We start from the raw sequence: 18,013 nt of genomic DNA, 5'->3' as shown, positions 1-18,013 counted from the left end.
GGTTCCCCTTTCTCCACAACCTCTTCAACATTTGTTGTTTCTCTCCCTGTCCATTTTTGCCATTCTAACTGGTGTAAGGTGGTATCTCAATGTGGTTTTGATTTGGATTTCCCTGATGGCTAATGATGATGAACATTTTTTCATGTGTCTGTTAGCCATTTGTATGTCTTCTTCAGAGAAGTGTCTTTTCATATCTTCTGCCCACTTTTTGACTTATTTGTTTTTTGGGTGTTGAGTTTGAGAAGTTCTTTATAGATCTTGGATACCAGCCCTTTATCTGTAGTGTCATTTATAAATATCTTCTCCCATTCTGTGGGTTGCCTCTCGTTATTCTTTTATCAGGCTGATGTTGCCTGTATTTATACAAGGCTAGCAAATGAGCACATTTAATAAATTCTGTGTGACCATTTGCTAGCTGGCATATTTAAATTATATAATTTATAGAGAACATATACATGAAGATTGAGTACACTCTGAAGTATTGAGAAACAGAACTAGTTTAATAAAATAGTGGCCATTCACATTTAATATACACATTGCACATTTGAACTAGAATCCAATATTTAAATCTCCCAGTGACATTTAAACATTAGATTGATATTTTAACTCCCCAAGTAAAAACACATTTTATTTTATTATTATTTTTTAATGAAAGGCCATTTTTTTTTAAAGATTTTATTTATTTGACAGAGAGAGAGAGACAGAGAGCAAGCACAAGCAGGGGGAAATGGCAGGCAGGGGAGAAGCAGGCTCCCTGCTGAGCAAGGAGCCTGTTGTGGGGCTCGATCCCAGAACCCTGGGATCATGACCTGAGCCAAAGGCAGCCGCTTAACCAACTGAGCCACCCAGGCACCCCTAAAAACACATTTTAATGTTATGCTGTCTTTGCTGGCAAAAGGACAGAAATTTTTATCATAAATTGTGAGAATTTTAAGGTAGCTTTTAAAAAATAAGAGAAAAAGCATATTTTAATAACTGTTCCAAAGCTGTTTAAGGTCTGTTTAAATGCCTTTTTTTAAAAATTTTATTTTATTATGTTATGTTAATCACCATACATCATTAGTTTTTGATGGTGTTCCATGATTCATTGTTTGCGTGTAACACCCAGTGCTCCATTCAGTACGTGCCCTCCTTAATACTTTAATACCAGGCTAACCCATCCCCCCACCCCCCGCTTAAATGCCTTTCAAAGGGATTTAGAAATTAATCAAACAACATCTCTTGGGAATTACATTGCACAGCTATTATAGCAAGATGAGAATACTTAGAGATTGGAATTTCAACTTAAGGACAACAAATAAAAATGGAGTCTCTGGTATTTTCTAAGCTATGGTGAATGCTAACATATTCGTTACCCTCTTATTAATTATAAAGAAGGGAAGTTAAAAGTCTCTGAGCATCTTTTTCTGAAAGCAGCCCACATGACCTCTGAAACACAAGCGTGGTTGTAGGAACAGTGTTAATATGAATAGGTATTCGCCTTCAAGTGTTTCCGGTGGAACAGCTGTTAAGTAACACAGGACTTGGGGTGCTGATTATGCTCTATGGCAGGTCCACAAATTTTAATGAAATATTTTAAACATGCAGAAAACTATATTTATGGGAGATGATCATTTTGGATGACTTTCCATTTTCACCTCACGTACTGAGATTGCAGCAGATTCAAATACCAGCATTTTGAAAAGAGCATTTTTTTCAAACTATTAATAGTATGAGTTTTCTTCTCCAGGCCAACTAGACGTACTATAGCAGAAAGAGAAGACAGAGAAGCTACAATGGTGCTAAATAAATAATCCAGTTACGGGATTTGTTTAAAAATCTAGGAATTTTTCACAGTAGTCATTCATTCATCGTGCTGGTATTTGGAAAACATTTATTTCTCATTTATGTTTTCAATTCCATTTTAATTTATGGCATAGTTCTTGCGGAACATTCACAGGTAGATAGACTGTAGTTATGGAGTTTACATAAGACATGGGATTTTAGCGGTTCATTTTTAAAAAGATTATGAAGGGAGCCTCCACTCTATTACATTTTTTACACTGTGGGATTTCAGCCCACGTATCAAGTTACAAGATGCTAAGAGAGGGTCAGTTCAGTTCATCATTCTGTCTGAGAGCTGTAGCGGGATCATTTTGCCATTCCTTCTCAAGATCTAAAACTAAAATGGTACACTATTGAGTTTACAGTAGTGTATTACTCTACTGGTAGCCTTTACTTCTTGAACACTGGCCTCTAGCTGGCAAGGACAGCAATCATAGGAGCCAGCGGACCCTTAATGACCACATCCACACCATTTGAAATATTATTTAAGCAACACAAAAAAATTACACCAGAAAGTCTGGTCTAGTGTAGAACTAGTAAGATCCTTGCTTAAACTCTACCCCACTGTTGTAGCCCCAAACGCAACAGAAAGGCACTATGTACTCCGTACTTACCCACGACATTTATTTAGGATAGATTTTTTTTACTGTGGTAAAATACACATAGCAATTACCATCTTAACCATTTTTGTGTCTACAGTTCAGTGTTATTAAATACACAGTGTTGTGAAACCATCACCACCATCCAATCCCATAACTCTTTTCACCTTATGAAACTGAAACTCTTTACCCATTAAACAATAACTCCCTATTTCCCCCTCCCCCAGCCTGCGCAACTACCATTATGCCTTCTGTCTTTGTGAGTTTAACTACTCTGAGTAACTCATATAAGTGGAATCATAATAGTTTGTATCTTTTTGTGATTGGGTTATTTCACTTAACATAATATCCTCAAGGCTCATCCATGTTGTAGCGTATTGCAGAATTTCCTTCCTCCTTTTTTAGTTAACATACGGTGTTATATTAGTTTCAGGTGTACAATATAGTGATTTAGCAATTCCATACATCACCCAGTGCTCATCAAAAGTGCACTCCTTAATCCGCATCACCTGTTTAACCCATCCCCCCCCACCCCTCCGCTCTGGTAACCATCAGTTTATTCTCTATAGTTAAGAGTTTCTTGGTTTGTCTCTTTCTCTTTTTTTAATCTTTGCTCTCATCTGTTCTGTTTTTTAAATTCCACATATGAGTGAGATCATATGGTATTTGTCTTCTTTTTTTTTTTTAAAGATTTTATTTATTTGACAGAGAGAGACACAGCAAGAGAGGGAACACAAGCAGGGGGAGGGGGAGAGGGAGAAGCAGGCTTCCCGCCAAGCAGGGAGCCCGATGCGGGGCTCAATCCGAGGACCCTGGGATCATGACCTGAGCCGAAGGCAGACGCTTAACGACTGAGCCACCCAGGCGCCCCGGTATTTTTCTTTCTCTGATTGACTTATTTCGTTTAGAATTTCCTTCCTCTTTAAGGCTGAATAATATTCCATTGTATGTATACACATTTTACTTATCCATTCATCCATCCATGGACACTTGAGTTGCTTCCATGTTTTAGCTATTGTGAATAATGCTTTTATGAACATGGGTGTGCAAGCATCTCTTTGAGACTGTACTTACAATTCTTTTGGTATATACATAGACACCTATTTATTTTTTTATACTGGCTCCAAATAGCTTAAGTAATTTAAATAACCAGACTGTTAAATAGACTGCTCATTCAACATGGGCAAATTCATTCTTCTTTCATTGGAAAATATTTATTGAGAGCTTTCTTTGTGGTCAAGAATGGGCTAGATCCTGGGGGTACAATGATAGCAAAAATAACTTGGAAATACAGATGATATGAGCATTTTCTTTGATTTAGGAAAAAAACCCCACCAGTTAAATATATTGACCAATGTCCATCCCTGTAATAAAGGGTGAAGATGATTAGAGAATTCACAAAGTGTTCTTTCTTACCTTTATTTTTACTCCTGTTCTGTGGTAAAGACTCAAGTATTTTCTTGTGAAGATGACGTGCTTTTTCATTATTCCATGACGGAGTTCCAAGGAGTCAGGCTTACATTTAAAGGATGGCATTTAAACACTTTCTAAATAATTCACGTACTGTATCAATTAAGTAACGCTCAAGAGCTGGTTTAAAATTCCTCTATAGGGGCGCCTGGGTGGTACAGTTGGTTAAGCATCTGACTCTTGGTTTTGGCTCAGGGTCGAGATCTCAGGGTCTTTGTGCTCAGAGCAAAGTCTGCTTAAGACTCTCTGTCCCTCTCCCTCTGCCACTGCCCCCTGCTCTCTCTCTAAAATAAATAATTCTTAAAAAAAAAAAATAAAATTCCTTCTGTAATACTCAACAATGAATTGGGATAGGGAAAAGGGGGAAGGAAGGAGTAACATGGGGACAAGAATTCCAGACCAATTCATCCATAGTTCAGTGATCAAAAATGTTACCTGTCTTGTTTCATTTTCAGCTTTTGTTACTATCTTATTTGTTCACTTTCGGATTTTCACTGGATGCCCAAATGAAAGGAAAAATTTGGGGTAGGATCTAACCACAGACAGGTGGACTGTATCTTTTAGTTCCAAAATGATGCTTTCTATCACAGTACCCAGTGGAAAAACAAAGAGGGCCGGGGAGCGCCCAGGGATCCATAAAGCTGTGCAAGGCCTTACTGGCAGGTGCAATACTTTCTCAGAGGTCCTGAAAGTCTCCTTTGAGTTACCTTTGCATGTCTCGGCTCACGTCATCTTCATGGTGATACAAGACTGTTGATGCCTGTGGCCAAATGAAGGCTTGGCTTATTCATCCAATTTTCCACCAAAAGGAAGAAATGGTCAGAGAAGGCCAAAGGGTAACCAGGAACCTCAAATTTTGCCTGAACTTTTCATAAGATTGAGAGGCAGGGCTACTTGGGTCTTTCACAAGAGGGATTCTTCTCTGGATTAGAACTGTGATAGTTCCCAACCTTCTAGGGCAACTATTAGGAAAATGGAGGAGGATGGCTGTGAGTCTTTGTGGCTCCAGGAGCCATCTTATCCTTCAATTCTTCATCAGTTGTGATTTCTTCCATGAAGTCTTCCATAATTTTCTAACTTGGAGTAATTTCTCTTTTCACTGCAACAATATCCTCTCCTCTGCCGCTAAGTATTGTATTTCTTATGTTATATACATGTCTGGGCTTTATAACTAAGCCTCTTGGAGGCAGGATCCCCACTAGATTCACCTGTGTATACCCAACTGCACTTACGGTGCCCAGCCCAATCTTTAAAAAAAAAAAAAAAAAGAGATTAATGAATAAGTAGGTAAATTTGAAGAAGACCTGAGATCCTTCAAGTAAGTAGAAGATATAGGTCATTAACTGCAGAGAAAATAGGGTTTCCTGTGTTCCTGGCAGGGAGGGAGATCAGGGAAAGCTGGGGACAAAGCTGGGATGGAATCCACTGACCATGGCATTTCAAGAGCATACATAATGAGTACACTGATGTTGGGGTGCAGCTTTTCAAACCACTACCCGTGCAACTATTTGTTCCATATTTCATTAAGATGGCTAGCATGCTAAAATGTTATCTTGGCATAAACGGAATACTTTTTCTATGAAGGGCGTTCTTTTATGTTATTTTGCTGAAAAATCAAAGAAGGCAGGTCCACTCTTAGCATTTTCATTTTACAGGTGAGGATGCTGAAGTGAAGAAGGTTGAATGACTTAATGTTCTTATTCCATTTTCCCTAAGAAGGTAGTCAGAAATGAAAACCCAACTTATATTACGAGCACTCATTATTTTGTATGAAGTCAACATTTCAATAAACACCAAGGTCTCATGTAAGTCCAAATTGTTATCATTAGTCAAGTGACATTAAAGGGATTGTTGTGTTTTACAGACTCATTATATTAGGATATTAAAGAAGGCCAGCATGCATCACCTAGCTTGAGTATGGTGATATATTTGATAGTATTCTCTGAAGTCTTTCTCATTAAATTTGATTTGGCTTGTGTGGTAATATTGTAGTCTTCAACAGGAATGTAGGCAAATGAAGTTAATAATACATTAAAATGAATCATAGTGGAAATCAGGAAGGAGGGGAACAGTTATTGAGTTCCTGCAGGGACTAAAGTTTAGTTAATTAAAAAAATAACTTGATTCTCCATCTCTGTGAAAAACTTAGCTTTAAAATACAAGTCAACTGTAATTTAAACTTCTGTATTTGGGCTACTTGCCACAAAGGAACATGGGTGTTAAATATAATTAACAGAGATCACAATATTTTCACTAGTTATAGGTAAGGAGGATCAGGCATACTGGAAAAAAATGCCTACTCCAGGTTCTCTGGAGAATAACTAGCGGCCCAAATGACAACCCATATTCTTGTAAAATACACTTTCCAAAAGAGTGAGAGTCCTTTTACTGTTTACAAGTTATGCAAAGAATGAAATACAAAATATTTCCCTTTTTTAGTCACTAAAAATGTGTGTATCTATATTAATGATCACATAAACCTGAGTTTATGCTGGGCACTTTTACTTACAGCTAAAAAAGAAGAGAAAAGATAAGAAAAGAAAAGACCACTAGCACCTACTTAGAATGTGAACCATGTTTATATGAAAACAAGTATTTTGTCATCAGTCTATTTTCCATACCTTTTGCAACTGGAATCTTTATATTTAAAAAATTTTTATTTATTTTTTTAAAGATTTTATTTATTTATTTGACAGAGAGAGAGAGGGAGAACATAAGTAGGGGGAGCAGGAGAGGGAGAAGCAGACTCCCCACTGAGCAAGAAGCCCAATGTGGGGCTCAATCCCAGGACCCCGGGATCATGACCTGAGCTGAAGGCAGATGCTTAACTGACTAAGCCAAGCGCCCCTATTTTTAAAAAATTTTTAACAGAAATTAGAATTTTAGTAGTTCCAGAAATATAACAAAGATGGCTTTAAACTGTCCTATATATTGGTAATCTCCTAAAAACTTTTCAGGTTTATCTTGTATTCCAAGGCACAGTCTTCATAGAGACCAAATTAGAGTGAGACCAGACAACAGAACAAAAGAGAAGGGAAATATTCATGTCAGCTGTTGAAAACTAGTTTTGTAAGGCAAGGCCTAGAAATCTTTATCTCTGGCATGTTTAGTATGGAATGCATACTTGATTTTCATTCAGCTACTAGAGAAAGGTATTCTACAATGACAGATAGCTTTATCAAAATTACAATTAGCTGGCTTCCTCTGTAGGGAATAGCAGTTGGGTAAGTAAGACTGAAGTGAGAGCTCTTACCAGGTTTCTCAGAAATGATTTCCCCATCATGGGTATTTGGTCAACTGATGAGGTCTACCATGAACATATGGTTTCTAGAGGAATGAGCTGGGATCTGCTAACATTTTTAAAAGGAACACTTAGTAAATGCTGATCTCTAAGCAATAAATTGTCAATTTATTTAATTTTCAAGAAACGTTTTTCAAAAAATATTTTTTTCCTCTAGGATTAACATGCTCATTCTACTTAGATTGTTTAGAGTGCTTTTTATTCTGCCTAAATTTTTACAATAAGGTGAAATAAAAGATTCAAAAATGGTTTCATAATACATGGAAGATGAAATCTCACATGGATAGCATATAGTTTGATTCTTACATATGCATGATTAATCAAAATTATATCCTTAAATGACGACTTGATATTTTTCCAGTTTTACTCAAACACTACTGTGTACCATTTATTTTACAACTGATATTTTTAGGATTAACTTTATTAACAGTATGATATTTTCATGCATTAAATTTTACACTAGTTTTAATATTCACAATGTTTGATTAAGTTCAAATCAACAAATATTCAAGCCTACATGAGCAATGAATGAAATATTACCTTTTCACATAATCAGCTAACCGCTTTTTAAGAGTAAAAAGTTAATATTGGGATTTAAAAACCTACATTTCCAATGTTACTGTTAATTCAACCATATATATATTACTTAGGCCACAGGACTGCCCATTAACCTTTCTTGTCGGAGAGCAATTAATCTCTTGAACCACTTTTCCTCAGCATCAGCTTTCTCAATAAATAACTGAAATAAGAAAAAGAAAAAGGAAAAATGTTATTGTTTGCCAATAACTTGGATTTGACCTTATGTAACATAAATTACCTTTACAGAATACATCTTTCAGCACAAGATTTGGATACTGTTTAACTTTTGGTGACTTCTCAACTGAAGATAATCTATTTGGAATTAATAATGTTTAGAAAGTCTTGGAGAAAAAGTGTAATAGCAACATTGTTTGTTAACAATTTTACGCCGTGTTTTGTGAAGTTTATTTCCTATGCTTTTTCTCAGAGACACAGCGGAATGACACGACTTCAGAGTAGATAGTAAAATACGATGTCCGTGACAGGCTCAGTTCAATGAACCAATGAGAGCTGAGGCAGAAGTAGATCTTTTAGTGCCAGATTTAAAAAACCAACCAACCTCTTCTTTTTGCCTATTTTTGTTAAGCATAGGAAGACTACTTCTAAAAGTCAGACAACACGATTTGGATCATACCAGATTCAAATCCATGTAACTGCTCTAAGGGATGGGGGTCAGCTGCCTATTTCTAGCAAATAGGAATATATGAATCCATTTCCTCCAACAGTCTTTTTGTCATCAGCACAAAATGACAATAGTTTGAATTCATTTCAGTCAAGTAGACTTCAGTGGACATTCTTCAGATCTAAGGATCTTACATTCGGATGGGCCAGAGAATTGTCATCTTGGTACTTGATGGCAGTGGGGATGCTGCTGGGGTCTATTTCTTTTTCACTACTGGGAGGGTCAGGAACTACTGTTGCTGGTCCCGATGTCGCAGCTGCATGCTTCACCTCACCAGGCTCCACGGACTGAAACATGATACATAAATGTTTTATTAATTAGATCACAATATATAATTAAAATTCTGCCTTAACAATATTTTTTATTTGGAATAGCAATTGTTCATTTAGTCTCCTTTGAGATAATACTAATCATAAAAAGACCCTGGGTGATGAGTAAGAACAATTCTGAAAACAAGCAAAAAAATACAAAAACATGGAGAAAATGTTGATTGTTTTTTTTTATGATCAGCATGTTTGTCTTGAGAAATTGGGACTTAGGTGTCTATACTATAGAAAAACATATTTCATAAATCTAAATTCTATTAGTCAAAACAAGCAACAAATCTCCAGCATTCATTTGGTCTCTTTAGAAATGAAAAGCAAATTCAAAGGTTTTGTTTTTGCTTTTTATTTATTTTTATTATTATTATTATTTCTAAATATTTATTTGAGAGAGAGAGAGTATGAGAGAGAGAGAGCACAAGCAGGGCGGAGGGGTAGTGGGAGAGGGAGAAGCAGACTCCCCGCTGAGCAGGGAGCCCGATGCGGGGCTCGATCCCAGGACCCCAGGATCATGACCTGAGCTGAAGGCAGACGCTTAACTGACTGAGCCACCCAGGCACCCTGTTTTTGCTTTTTAAATAACAGCCTCAATGAGATATAATTCACATATCACAATTCATATAGCTTTTAGCATATCCACAGAATTTTGCGACCAACACCACAAGCAACCTCAGAACATTTTCATCCTCCCACAAAACCCCATACCCATTAGCAGTCACTGCTCCCCATTTCTCCCAGCCTCCCCATCCCTATGCATATCATCTATTTTGTCACTATGGATTTGCTTATTCTGGACACTTCATACAAAAGATCATACATTATGTAGTTTCTTGTTGTTGTGGGTTTGTTTTGTTTTCTGTGACTGGCTTCTTTCATTGAGCATGCTTTCAAGGTTCTGCCATGAAAGGCTGAAGCATGTATCAGTATGTCATTCGATTTTATTGCTGAATGATAATATTCCATCACGGAATACTAAGTGCCAGGCGCTGGGCTCAGGGCTGTGGATGCGAGGACCGATAAATCATTGCTGCTGCCTGGAAGAAGCCAGTCATGCTGTGCTCTCTTGGGCTAATTCCCATACTTCCCTGTCTGGGAAAGGAAAAGGCCAGGGAAGTGGCTAATCAGCAGCAAGGCTGCAGGAATGACATGAAATGGACTAGATGAGAAGCTGAAATCGGAAATTAAAATAAAAAAACCCAAGATGACTGGGAGATTAATTCCACTACTCGGCCTTTTTTCTACACCTACTGGTTCTATATGTGTACTTTTTGAACCTCCATTTTCTTTTAATGTAGCTACTTCTGAACATCTACTTCTCTGAGTGAAGGGTAAAACAGATGTCACTGGGAAAAACATCTAGAAAATGAAATCTACACAAATTAGTTAATCCTTTCTTAGAATGATTTATCTTAGAACTGGATATCCATCTTCAGTATTTATTGAGTGCTACTAACTGCTAAGCACTGGGTACACAAGGGAGAGTAAAATAGGTATGTTCCCTGTACCAAGTGGAGATCACATTTTGCTAATGGAACCGACAGATAACTTACAAATAGGTATCAAAATAAAGACATAATCACACATTGTAACAAGGGACATAGAGATACTTAAAAAAATAACTGTTAAATCTGGCAGTTTTCTTCTTGTATTTTGAAGCCAATACTCTCCCCACCTCCACCCCCAGGTGTCAAACCTTTCTATATTTCCAACATACTAGGCCTAGAAGGCCTACAGCCCTGTATGATATTATACTGACCCTTTATAAAACGGAGGACGTAGATCAGTAAAGCCCAACATTCTGCATAGGGAAAGGTGGGAAGTATGCTAATCTAATGACGTCCAGACATCATTTTTTGGTAGTCTATGCTGCATGCAGAGAACAGAAGAGCATGTCATTCTGCCTGTCTTAGCCATGCTTTGATAGGGCTCAGCTAGGAGACTGGCAGTATTGAACTGCCCTGAAGAATTGTGGAGTGTTGTTATTCTAGTTGCCAAAGATGTGGATCGCACATATTCAGGCGGCAGAGATAACATTCTATTATAAAAGTGAACTGGTCTCATTCTGTTTATACCTACAGTACATTAACATTTTCTTGGAGAAGTGCTTATGTACATTTCAGGTAAAGTTTTCAGAGATTAGGATCAGAGCATGGAAGTTATTATTTAAGTGGATAATTAAAAAATATATGACAGGAATCATCAATTGCTTCTTTATTTTTTATTTTTTTTAAAGATTTTATTTATTTATTTGACAGAGAGAGAGACAGCGAGAGCAGGAACACAAGCAGGGGGAATGGGAGAGGGAGAAGCAGGCTTCTTGCCGAGCAGGGAGCCCAATGTGGGACTCGATCCCAGGACTCTGGGATCATGACCTGAGCCGAAGGCAGACGCTTAACGAGGCGTCCTGCTTCTTTATTTAAGTGAGGAAAACTGTTGGAGAAATTTTGACTATAAAAAAACCCACAACACGGCCACTATCAAGTATCTGGCTTTGAGTAGCACTGCCACCTGGTGGTTCAGTTTGGAAAACTTGTTTTAAAATGTACTTCAAGTAAAAGAGTAAGTTAGACCCTGCTGCTTTAGGGTTATTTATCCTCTTTCTGAACATAGGGGGGTGTCTGCCAGCTACAACTATTTTAGGGTTGAATAACTGGCAATAAGCTTATTTGGGACAGAAGTTTGGAAACAAACTGCATCTTGGTTCTTGAAGATGATATAGCAGGAACTACCAATTATCTACTCACACAAGAGAGAGATGATTGCAGAGAGTTAACCTGTTAAATCTATATGTGTTGACGGAGACACATGTCTAGCATGTTATTGGAAATAGCCACTTTCTGGTAACAGCTCCTTAGCTTAATTAGTGGAATTCACACAGCTGAAGAAAGACTCTATCAACTGAAGGGGTGGTTAGTATAGAGAAGCCTTTTTCAAAGATATAAAATTTATGCCAATGTGTGTAGAACTGTCCAGAAGAGAAAGATGTTGAAACCTGGGTCATGAGTAATTCAGTCCTCAAGAGAGTTAGTCTTTGCTGTGCATCAGGGATAGCTCCTATCTCCCCATGATCTGGGTGAAATGGTCCTCAAGATAATTTACCTCCTTTTGCTAAGTAATCTCCTGATAAATAATTCAGCTTCTTGGGCATCCTGAATAGCTACCTTATATTGCAGACACAGACATTTTAGAAACTGGAAAGGGATACCGTTTTCTAAACTAATAAATTGGCCTTCTGTTTTATATTACAGTTGAGTGTAAATTTATTCACTGTTGGCCCATCACTGCTTTTCTGATCATTTTGAAATGCAGTGACTAATAAAAGTCCAGTGTTAGATGGCTAATACTTTAGACTGTTGTGCATTCACCAAGGTAAATGCCATCTTCTTTTTTTTTTTTTTTAAGCATACTCCCCTGTTAGTGAATGCTTTCTTTATACTTCAATAGGGAACGTGCACTGAGTTCACAATTATGAGAGACATTGGATGAGTAAAAACAAACATGGGCTCTGGAGTTGAATAAATTTTGTGTGGATGCTCTTGTCATTTATTAGCACTTTGACCATGGGTAATAAAATTTGCTGAGCCTCAGCTTGCTTAGTTTTAAATAAAGGTTACTGGGATTTTAGATAACTTACATATGCTAAATGTCTAGTATTATTGGTAGCTATTATTATTTTAGTCACTTCAAGTTACTTAAATATAAAAAACAAAATGGGGCTATGTTACAACATTGTTTTACAACATTTGCTTCATGCTTTAATGTTTCCAAATGCTGGGCTGAAACAAATTGGCTCAAAGCTGCTGTCTGTACACTAAACCAGTAAGCTACTACATAAAGCTGTAAAGTATTTTTTAAATTATTTGCTTAGGAATACAATAGGTTACCAAGTTTCCAATGAGAATTGTAGGGTCTATAAACCATAAAAAATTACATAAAACAAGCTGTGACCCAACCAAAATGAGAATCCTTGCATCTCCAATTCCTTTTAAGGAAGCCAGAGACAAATGCAGCCCTGAGCATTCAGGAAGAGGAAGAGGTGGAGCAGAAGCAGGGAGAGGAAGAATAATAACAGCTTTTATTTCCTGAGTGTCAGGTGCTTGGCTAACTATTTTATGTAAAGTATCTTGCTCATCCTTATAAAAACTTCTGCCAGGGTATTACCTCCCTTTTAAGATAAGAGAGCCATGGGGTTATCATGTGGTTTAAGGACACATAGCCAGTAAATGGCAGAATCAGACCTGACCCTGCATCTGTCTGACCCTACATATCATGCTTTTGACCACTGCTTCCTAACTGCTAAACCTAAGATTTATTGTTATTTGGTTTTAATTTTAGAGGAAAGAAATAAAAATGTTGGTAAAATATTTTAATTACATACATTTTTAAGTGGCTCAACTCACAGTGCTGGATTAATATTTCTAGGTTGCTTTTGCTTCTCCCTCATACTTATCCAATCTAGAACCAGCCAGCTCAAGGCCTTCCAGAATTGATTTTATTTCTTTGTGTGAATTATTATTAAGGGCCACCTCTTTTAAAAGACAGCTGAGGGCGCCTGGGTGGCTCAGTTGGTTAAGCGACTGCCTTCGGCTCAGGTCATGATCCTGGAGTCCCTGGACTGAGTCCCGCATCGGGCTCCCTGCTCGGCAGGGAGTCTGCTTCTCCCTCTGACCCTCCCCTCTCTCATGTGCTCTCTCTCATTCTCTCTCTCAAATAAATAAATGAATCTTTAAAAAAAAAAAAAAAGACAGCTGAAACAGTAGATGGGTTTTTCTTGCACAGATTCATGAACATTCCTTATGAAATTGAGAGGCCCCTGTTTCATCTTTTTTTAAAAAAGATTTATTTATTTATTTTAGAGAGAGCGAGAGCATGTGTTGTGGGGGAGGGGCAGAGGGAAAGGGAGAGAGAGAATCTCAAGTAGACTCCCCACTGAGTGTAGAGCCTCACGTGGGGCTCAATCTCACGACCCTGAGATCATGACCTGAACTGAAATCAAGAGTCAGATGCTTAACCAACTGAGCCACCCAGGTGCCCCTAGAGGCCCCTATTTCATCTTAATCCTCTCTATCCCTAATGGTGGCATGTGAATTAGAAGTGCAAGAAAAGCTATATTGAAGGTGAGTGAAAATTCCAACTTGGCATTGAACACTGAAACAACAGAAACTAGTTATTAAAATAATTAATAATGATGGTCCCTTTGATCAGAGATATAGGTGAAATTCCTTTTATTGGTCCCATGGAAAGCCATTTAACTATACAGGCTTTTATTAGAGATTTAGGAAGAAGACTTTTTTCTCTTGGATTTAGTCAGTTAGCTTAAGATTAATAATCTTCAGAGGTTAAGGGGAAATAATCTTTCAAAACTTTTCTAGGGGATACAATGAGGTGAAAACATTACTAATTCTGGAATTGAAATATACAGATATTTTACATTTATACCTTTCAAAAGACTTTTTTTTTTTTAAAGATTTTATTTATTTATTTGAGAGAGAGAGAATGAGAGAGAGCACATGAGAGGGGGGAGGGTCAGAGGGAGAAGCAGACTCCCTGCCGAGCAGGGAGCCCGATGCGGGACTCGATCCAGGGACTCCAGGATCATGACCTGAGCCGAAGGCAGTCGCTTAACCAACTGAGCCACCCAGGCGCCCTTTCAAAAGACTTTTAAGGTAAAACCTGATCTAAAGATTTTCTGTTTTCTCAGCAAGAGGTCTGCCTTACTGGTGAGCATGGAAACTTGGGGAATATTAAAAAATGTAAATGGGGTAAGGTGTTGATACTTAAGACAGACTGAGCACCGGGGCGCCTGGGTGGCTCAGTCGTTAAGCGTCTGCCTGCGGCTCAGGTCATGATCTCAGGGTCCTGGGATCGAGCCCCACATCGGGCTCCCCGCAGAGGAGCAGGGAGCCTGCTTCTCCCTCTCCCACTTCCCCTGCTTGTGTTCCCTCTCTCGCTGTGTCTCTCTCTGTCAAATAAATACATCTTAAAAAAAAAAAAAAAGACTGAGCACCTACAGCAGAAGTTTTTAAGCACTATGCTTAGTTTACAGAATGTACTTAGATACAGAATAATTTAGGTGCTAGAGTATGTTATTTAAAAATAAGCATTTATGGGATCAAGAACCATGTTAGATATTTGATACTCATTATATTTACTCCTCAACAACTCCAAAAAGTAGGTATTATTGGTTCTATTTTATGGATTTGGAAATTGAGGGATGAAGAAGTTGAGAAGCTTGCTAAAGACCATAAATCATGGCAGGAAGTGTGAGAGTTAAGATTCAAACTCAGATCTCTTTGAGCCCAAAGCCCCATCCTCCTTCCTCTTTATCAGGTACACTTCTGATCCATTTCCTTGCTCATTGCTGGTTTTGCTAGTTATTGGAGGAGTTGCCAGTATTTTGGAGGAAAAACAATGGAATTAAAAATAAGTTTATTATTATTATTATTTTTAAAATTTTTTTAAAGGATTTTATTTATTTGAGAGAGAGAGATCACGAGCAGGGGGGGGAAGGGCAGAGGGAGAAGCAGACTCCCCACTGAGCAGGGAGCCCGATCCCAGGGGCTCGATCCCAGGACCCTGGGACCATGACCTGAGCCGAAGGCAGACGCTTAACTGACTGAGCCACCCAGGCGCCCAAAAATAAGTTTATTATTAATAATTAGTATCAAAAGGGAAAAAGTTGTTTAGAGGAAATCCTGGTATATTAACTAGAGAGGAATAAGTATTTCCACAGAAAGAAAGTGCTGTTTATCTTGAGTCCAGTGAGAGCTGGGAAGTCAGCGTGAACCTCAGAAAACAAATATTAGGAAAGTAAATTTAAAAGTAAATTACAATTCTTTGGGGACATATGAATGACCTTTTAATATGCAAGATATTCAAGAGTAAGATATTAAATAAAATGAGCAACTATACTTACGGATGTCCAGTTTACAGTTCCACCATTTTTTAGGAGTTGTGGTGGCAAACTTTTATAAAAAGTTCAAATGAAATCAGCAAATGAAGGCAGGGACCACGGGTTAACCAGGGATGGCTGGTGCTGCAAACTCAGGCATCAGCACATGCTTGAGTCACTTCTCCAGGAAGATTTAAAAAGTATATGGCAACTGAAAAGATGCTCATGTCACAGGCAACAAAAGAAATGCTAATGGGAAGACAAAAGGTCAATTTTTGCCTGACTACCTAGCAGGTAAGTAAATGTGAAAAAGGACTTGGTGTTAACCATGGTGTGAGAGGCAGATCTCTCCTTGGACTTGTGGGCAGAATCTGGATTGGGATGTTAGTGGAGGATGACTTTGGGAACATGTGTAGAAATAAATAATATTAACCTTAAGCGAGTAACTCCATCTTGAAAAATTGATCTTATGGGGATAATAATGGATATTTACAAACATGTATTAATACTTTCAAGCTTACAGCTACTTAAATTATCTAGTGTCAGAGGAAAAAAATAAATGAACTATGATAAATTTGTCAGCAGGATGCTATACAGTCATTAATATATTTACAGCTGTAGAATATTTTTGAATAAGTGGGTAACAATACCATGTCTTTACTACATGTATGTTATTAAAGAATACATGTATCTCACAGTAGAATGCCTTTTCTGACTAAAGGAACAGATTCCTAAAGGTGGTCCTGATAATAATTGAAAGAATACATGCAATATTCAACAGAAATAAAACGCCAATCAAAACTCCTTTTACTGGAGTTGAATAAGTGATACCAATCTGGGCAAAGAGTGCAGACACATGTTACTATTTGGGTAATAATCGGATTGTTAAAGCTCTCTTCTAACTTTTCTCTAGCAGTGTCAATTCAGAAAGTAGATGTAGACACTTGAAAAGAAAACTGTATGTTCATGAAATGCATATTACTGCTTTAGAACTGTTGACATTTTACTTTGTCTTCTCAGTGAATTTTAAAATAAAAAATGGCATCAGATATATTTTTACAAGTTAAACTTGAACTGCTTCTCACTGATTCATTCTCTCTCTCTCAATAACACGCTGACACTCGCTCACCCTACTTCATCTATCTGTTAGAAGAAGCACTTACATTTAAGTCAAATCCATTAATAAAGCATCTCCTCAGTGGGATTCTAAAGGCTTATTCATAATGTCTGGATGAAAACTTACCTTTTTGACTTCTTTACTTGATCTGAATGTCTGCTGAACAAAAGAATCACTTTCAATGGCTTCAATTTCTTTTACTCTTTTTACTTGTTCAACCAGGGTGGCTTGGTCTAAAAAAAAAAAAGGGTATGATGTCAGTGTATTTTGGTGTGTAAGCTTGTTAACAACAGTATTCTAAGCAAGGTTCTTTCTTTCTATGAAGTAATTTTATGACTTCTGGAATTTAACTGGATGAAAAGATGTTATAGTTAAGCTCTAATAAAAAACTATTTTCCCCTTGAGATCCACAAATACACATTCCTACACACCAAGTCTCTCACCTAAAACCTAATAAAAGATTGCTGAGAAGGTACTGCTATAATGATGCAAGCTAATCTGGGCTAATCTCATGGGAGGGCTTTAAAAATTAAAAAAAAAAAAACTTATTATGGAAATACATATAAAAGGAATTAACAGCACAATGAATCCACCTGCACCCATCACCAGCTTCTATAGTCATGAACTCTGTTACTTATTTATTGATCGTCACTTTTATTTTTTTGGGTAGATCTGGAGTACTCAAAAGTACCTCCCAGACATCATGCCATATCACCCCTAAATATTTAGTAGGCATTTCAGATAAGGACTTAAAAAACCAAACAGTAATATAACTATAATACCATCTTCACATCCAACAGTATTATCAATAATGCCTTAATATCATCTTATAGAGTCCATGTTTAATTTTCACTGATTGTCCAAAAAAAATTTCTTTTTACAGGTAGTTTGTTTGAAACAGGATCCACCCTCCTACACTGTTGGTGGGAATGCAAGCTGGTGCAGCCACTCTGGAAAACTGTATGGAGGTTCCTCAAAAAGTTGAAAATAGAGCTACCATATGATCCAGCAATTGCACTACTGGGTATTTACCCCAAAGATACAAAAGTAGGGATCCGAAAGGGTACGTGCACCCCGATGTTTATAGCAGCAATGTCCACAATAGCCAAACTGTGGAAAGAGCCAAGATGTCCATCAACAGATGAATGGATAAAGAAGAGGTGGTATATATATACAATGGAATATTATGCAGCCATCAAAAGGAATGAGATCTTGCCATTTGCAAC

General features: G+C 37.5%; 2 protein-coding genes across 2 annotated transcripts in view; both read right to left on the bottom strand.

Moving 5' to 3' along the window:
• Window positions 1-18,013, bottom strand: part of MLF1 (myeloid leukemia factor 1) — a 103,394-nt gene that overhangs the window by 41,809 nt on the left and 43,572 nt on the right. The gene's annotated exons all lie outside the window — the stretch shown is intronic.
• RSRC1 (arginine and serine rich coiled-coil 1) overlaps window positions 7,372-18,013 on the bottom strand; it is a 408,321-nt gene continuing 397,679 nt past the window's right edge. The window contains exons 8-10 of the mRNA XM_081828722.1: window positions 16,914-17,020; window positions 8,590-8,742; window positions 7,372-7,933 (exon numbers count right to left, since the gene is read on the bottom strand). Of these exons, the coding sequence (XP_081684848.1) occupies window positions 7,841-7,933; window positions 8,590-8,742; window positions 16,914-17,020 (353 nt within the window). The 3' untranslated portion in view covers window positions 7,372-7,840. The remainder of the gene's footprint in view (window positions 7,934-8,589; window positions 8,743-16,913; window positions 17,021-18,013) is intronic.

This window comes from Leptonychotes weddellii, chromosome 1, assembly GCF_054177405.1.
Source record: "Leptonychotes weddellii isolate Sample4059 chromosome 1, ASM5417740v2, whole genome shotgun sequence".
Classification (NCBI taxonomy): domain Eukaryota; kingdom Metazoa; phylum Chordata; class Mammalia; order Carnivora; family Phocidae; genus Leptonychotes; species Leptonychotes weddellii.
This window is presented reverse-complemented; position numbering and strand designations above follow the sequence as displayed.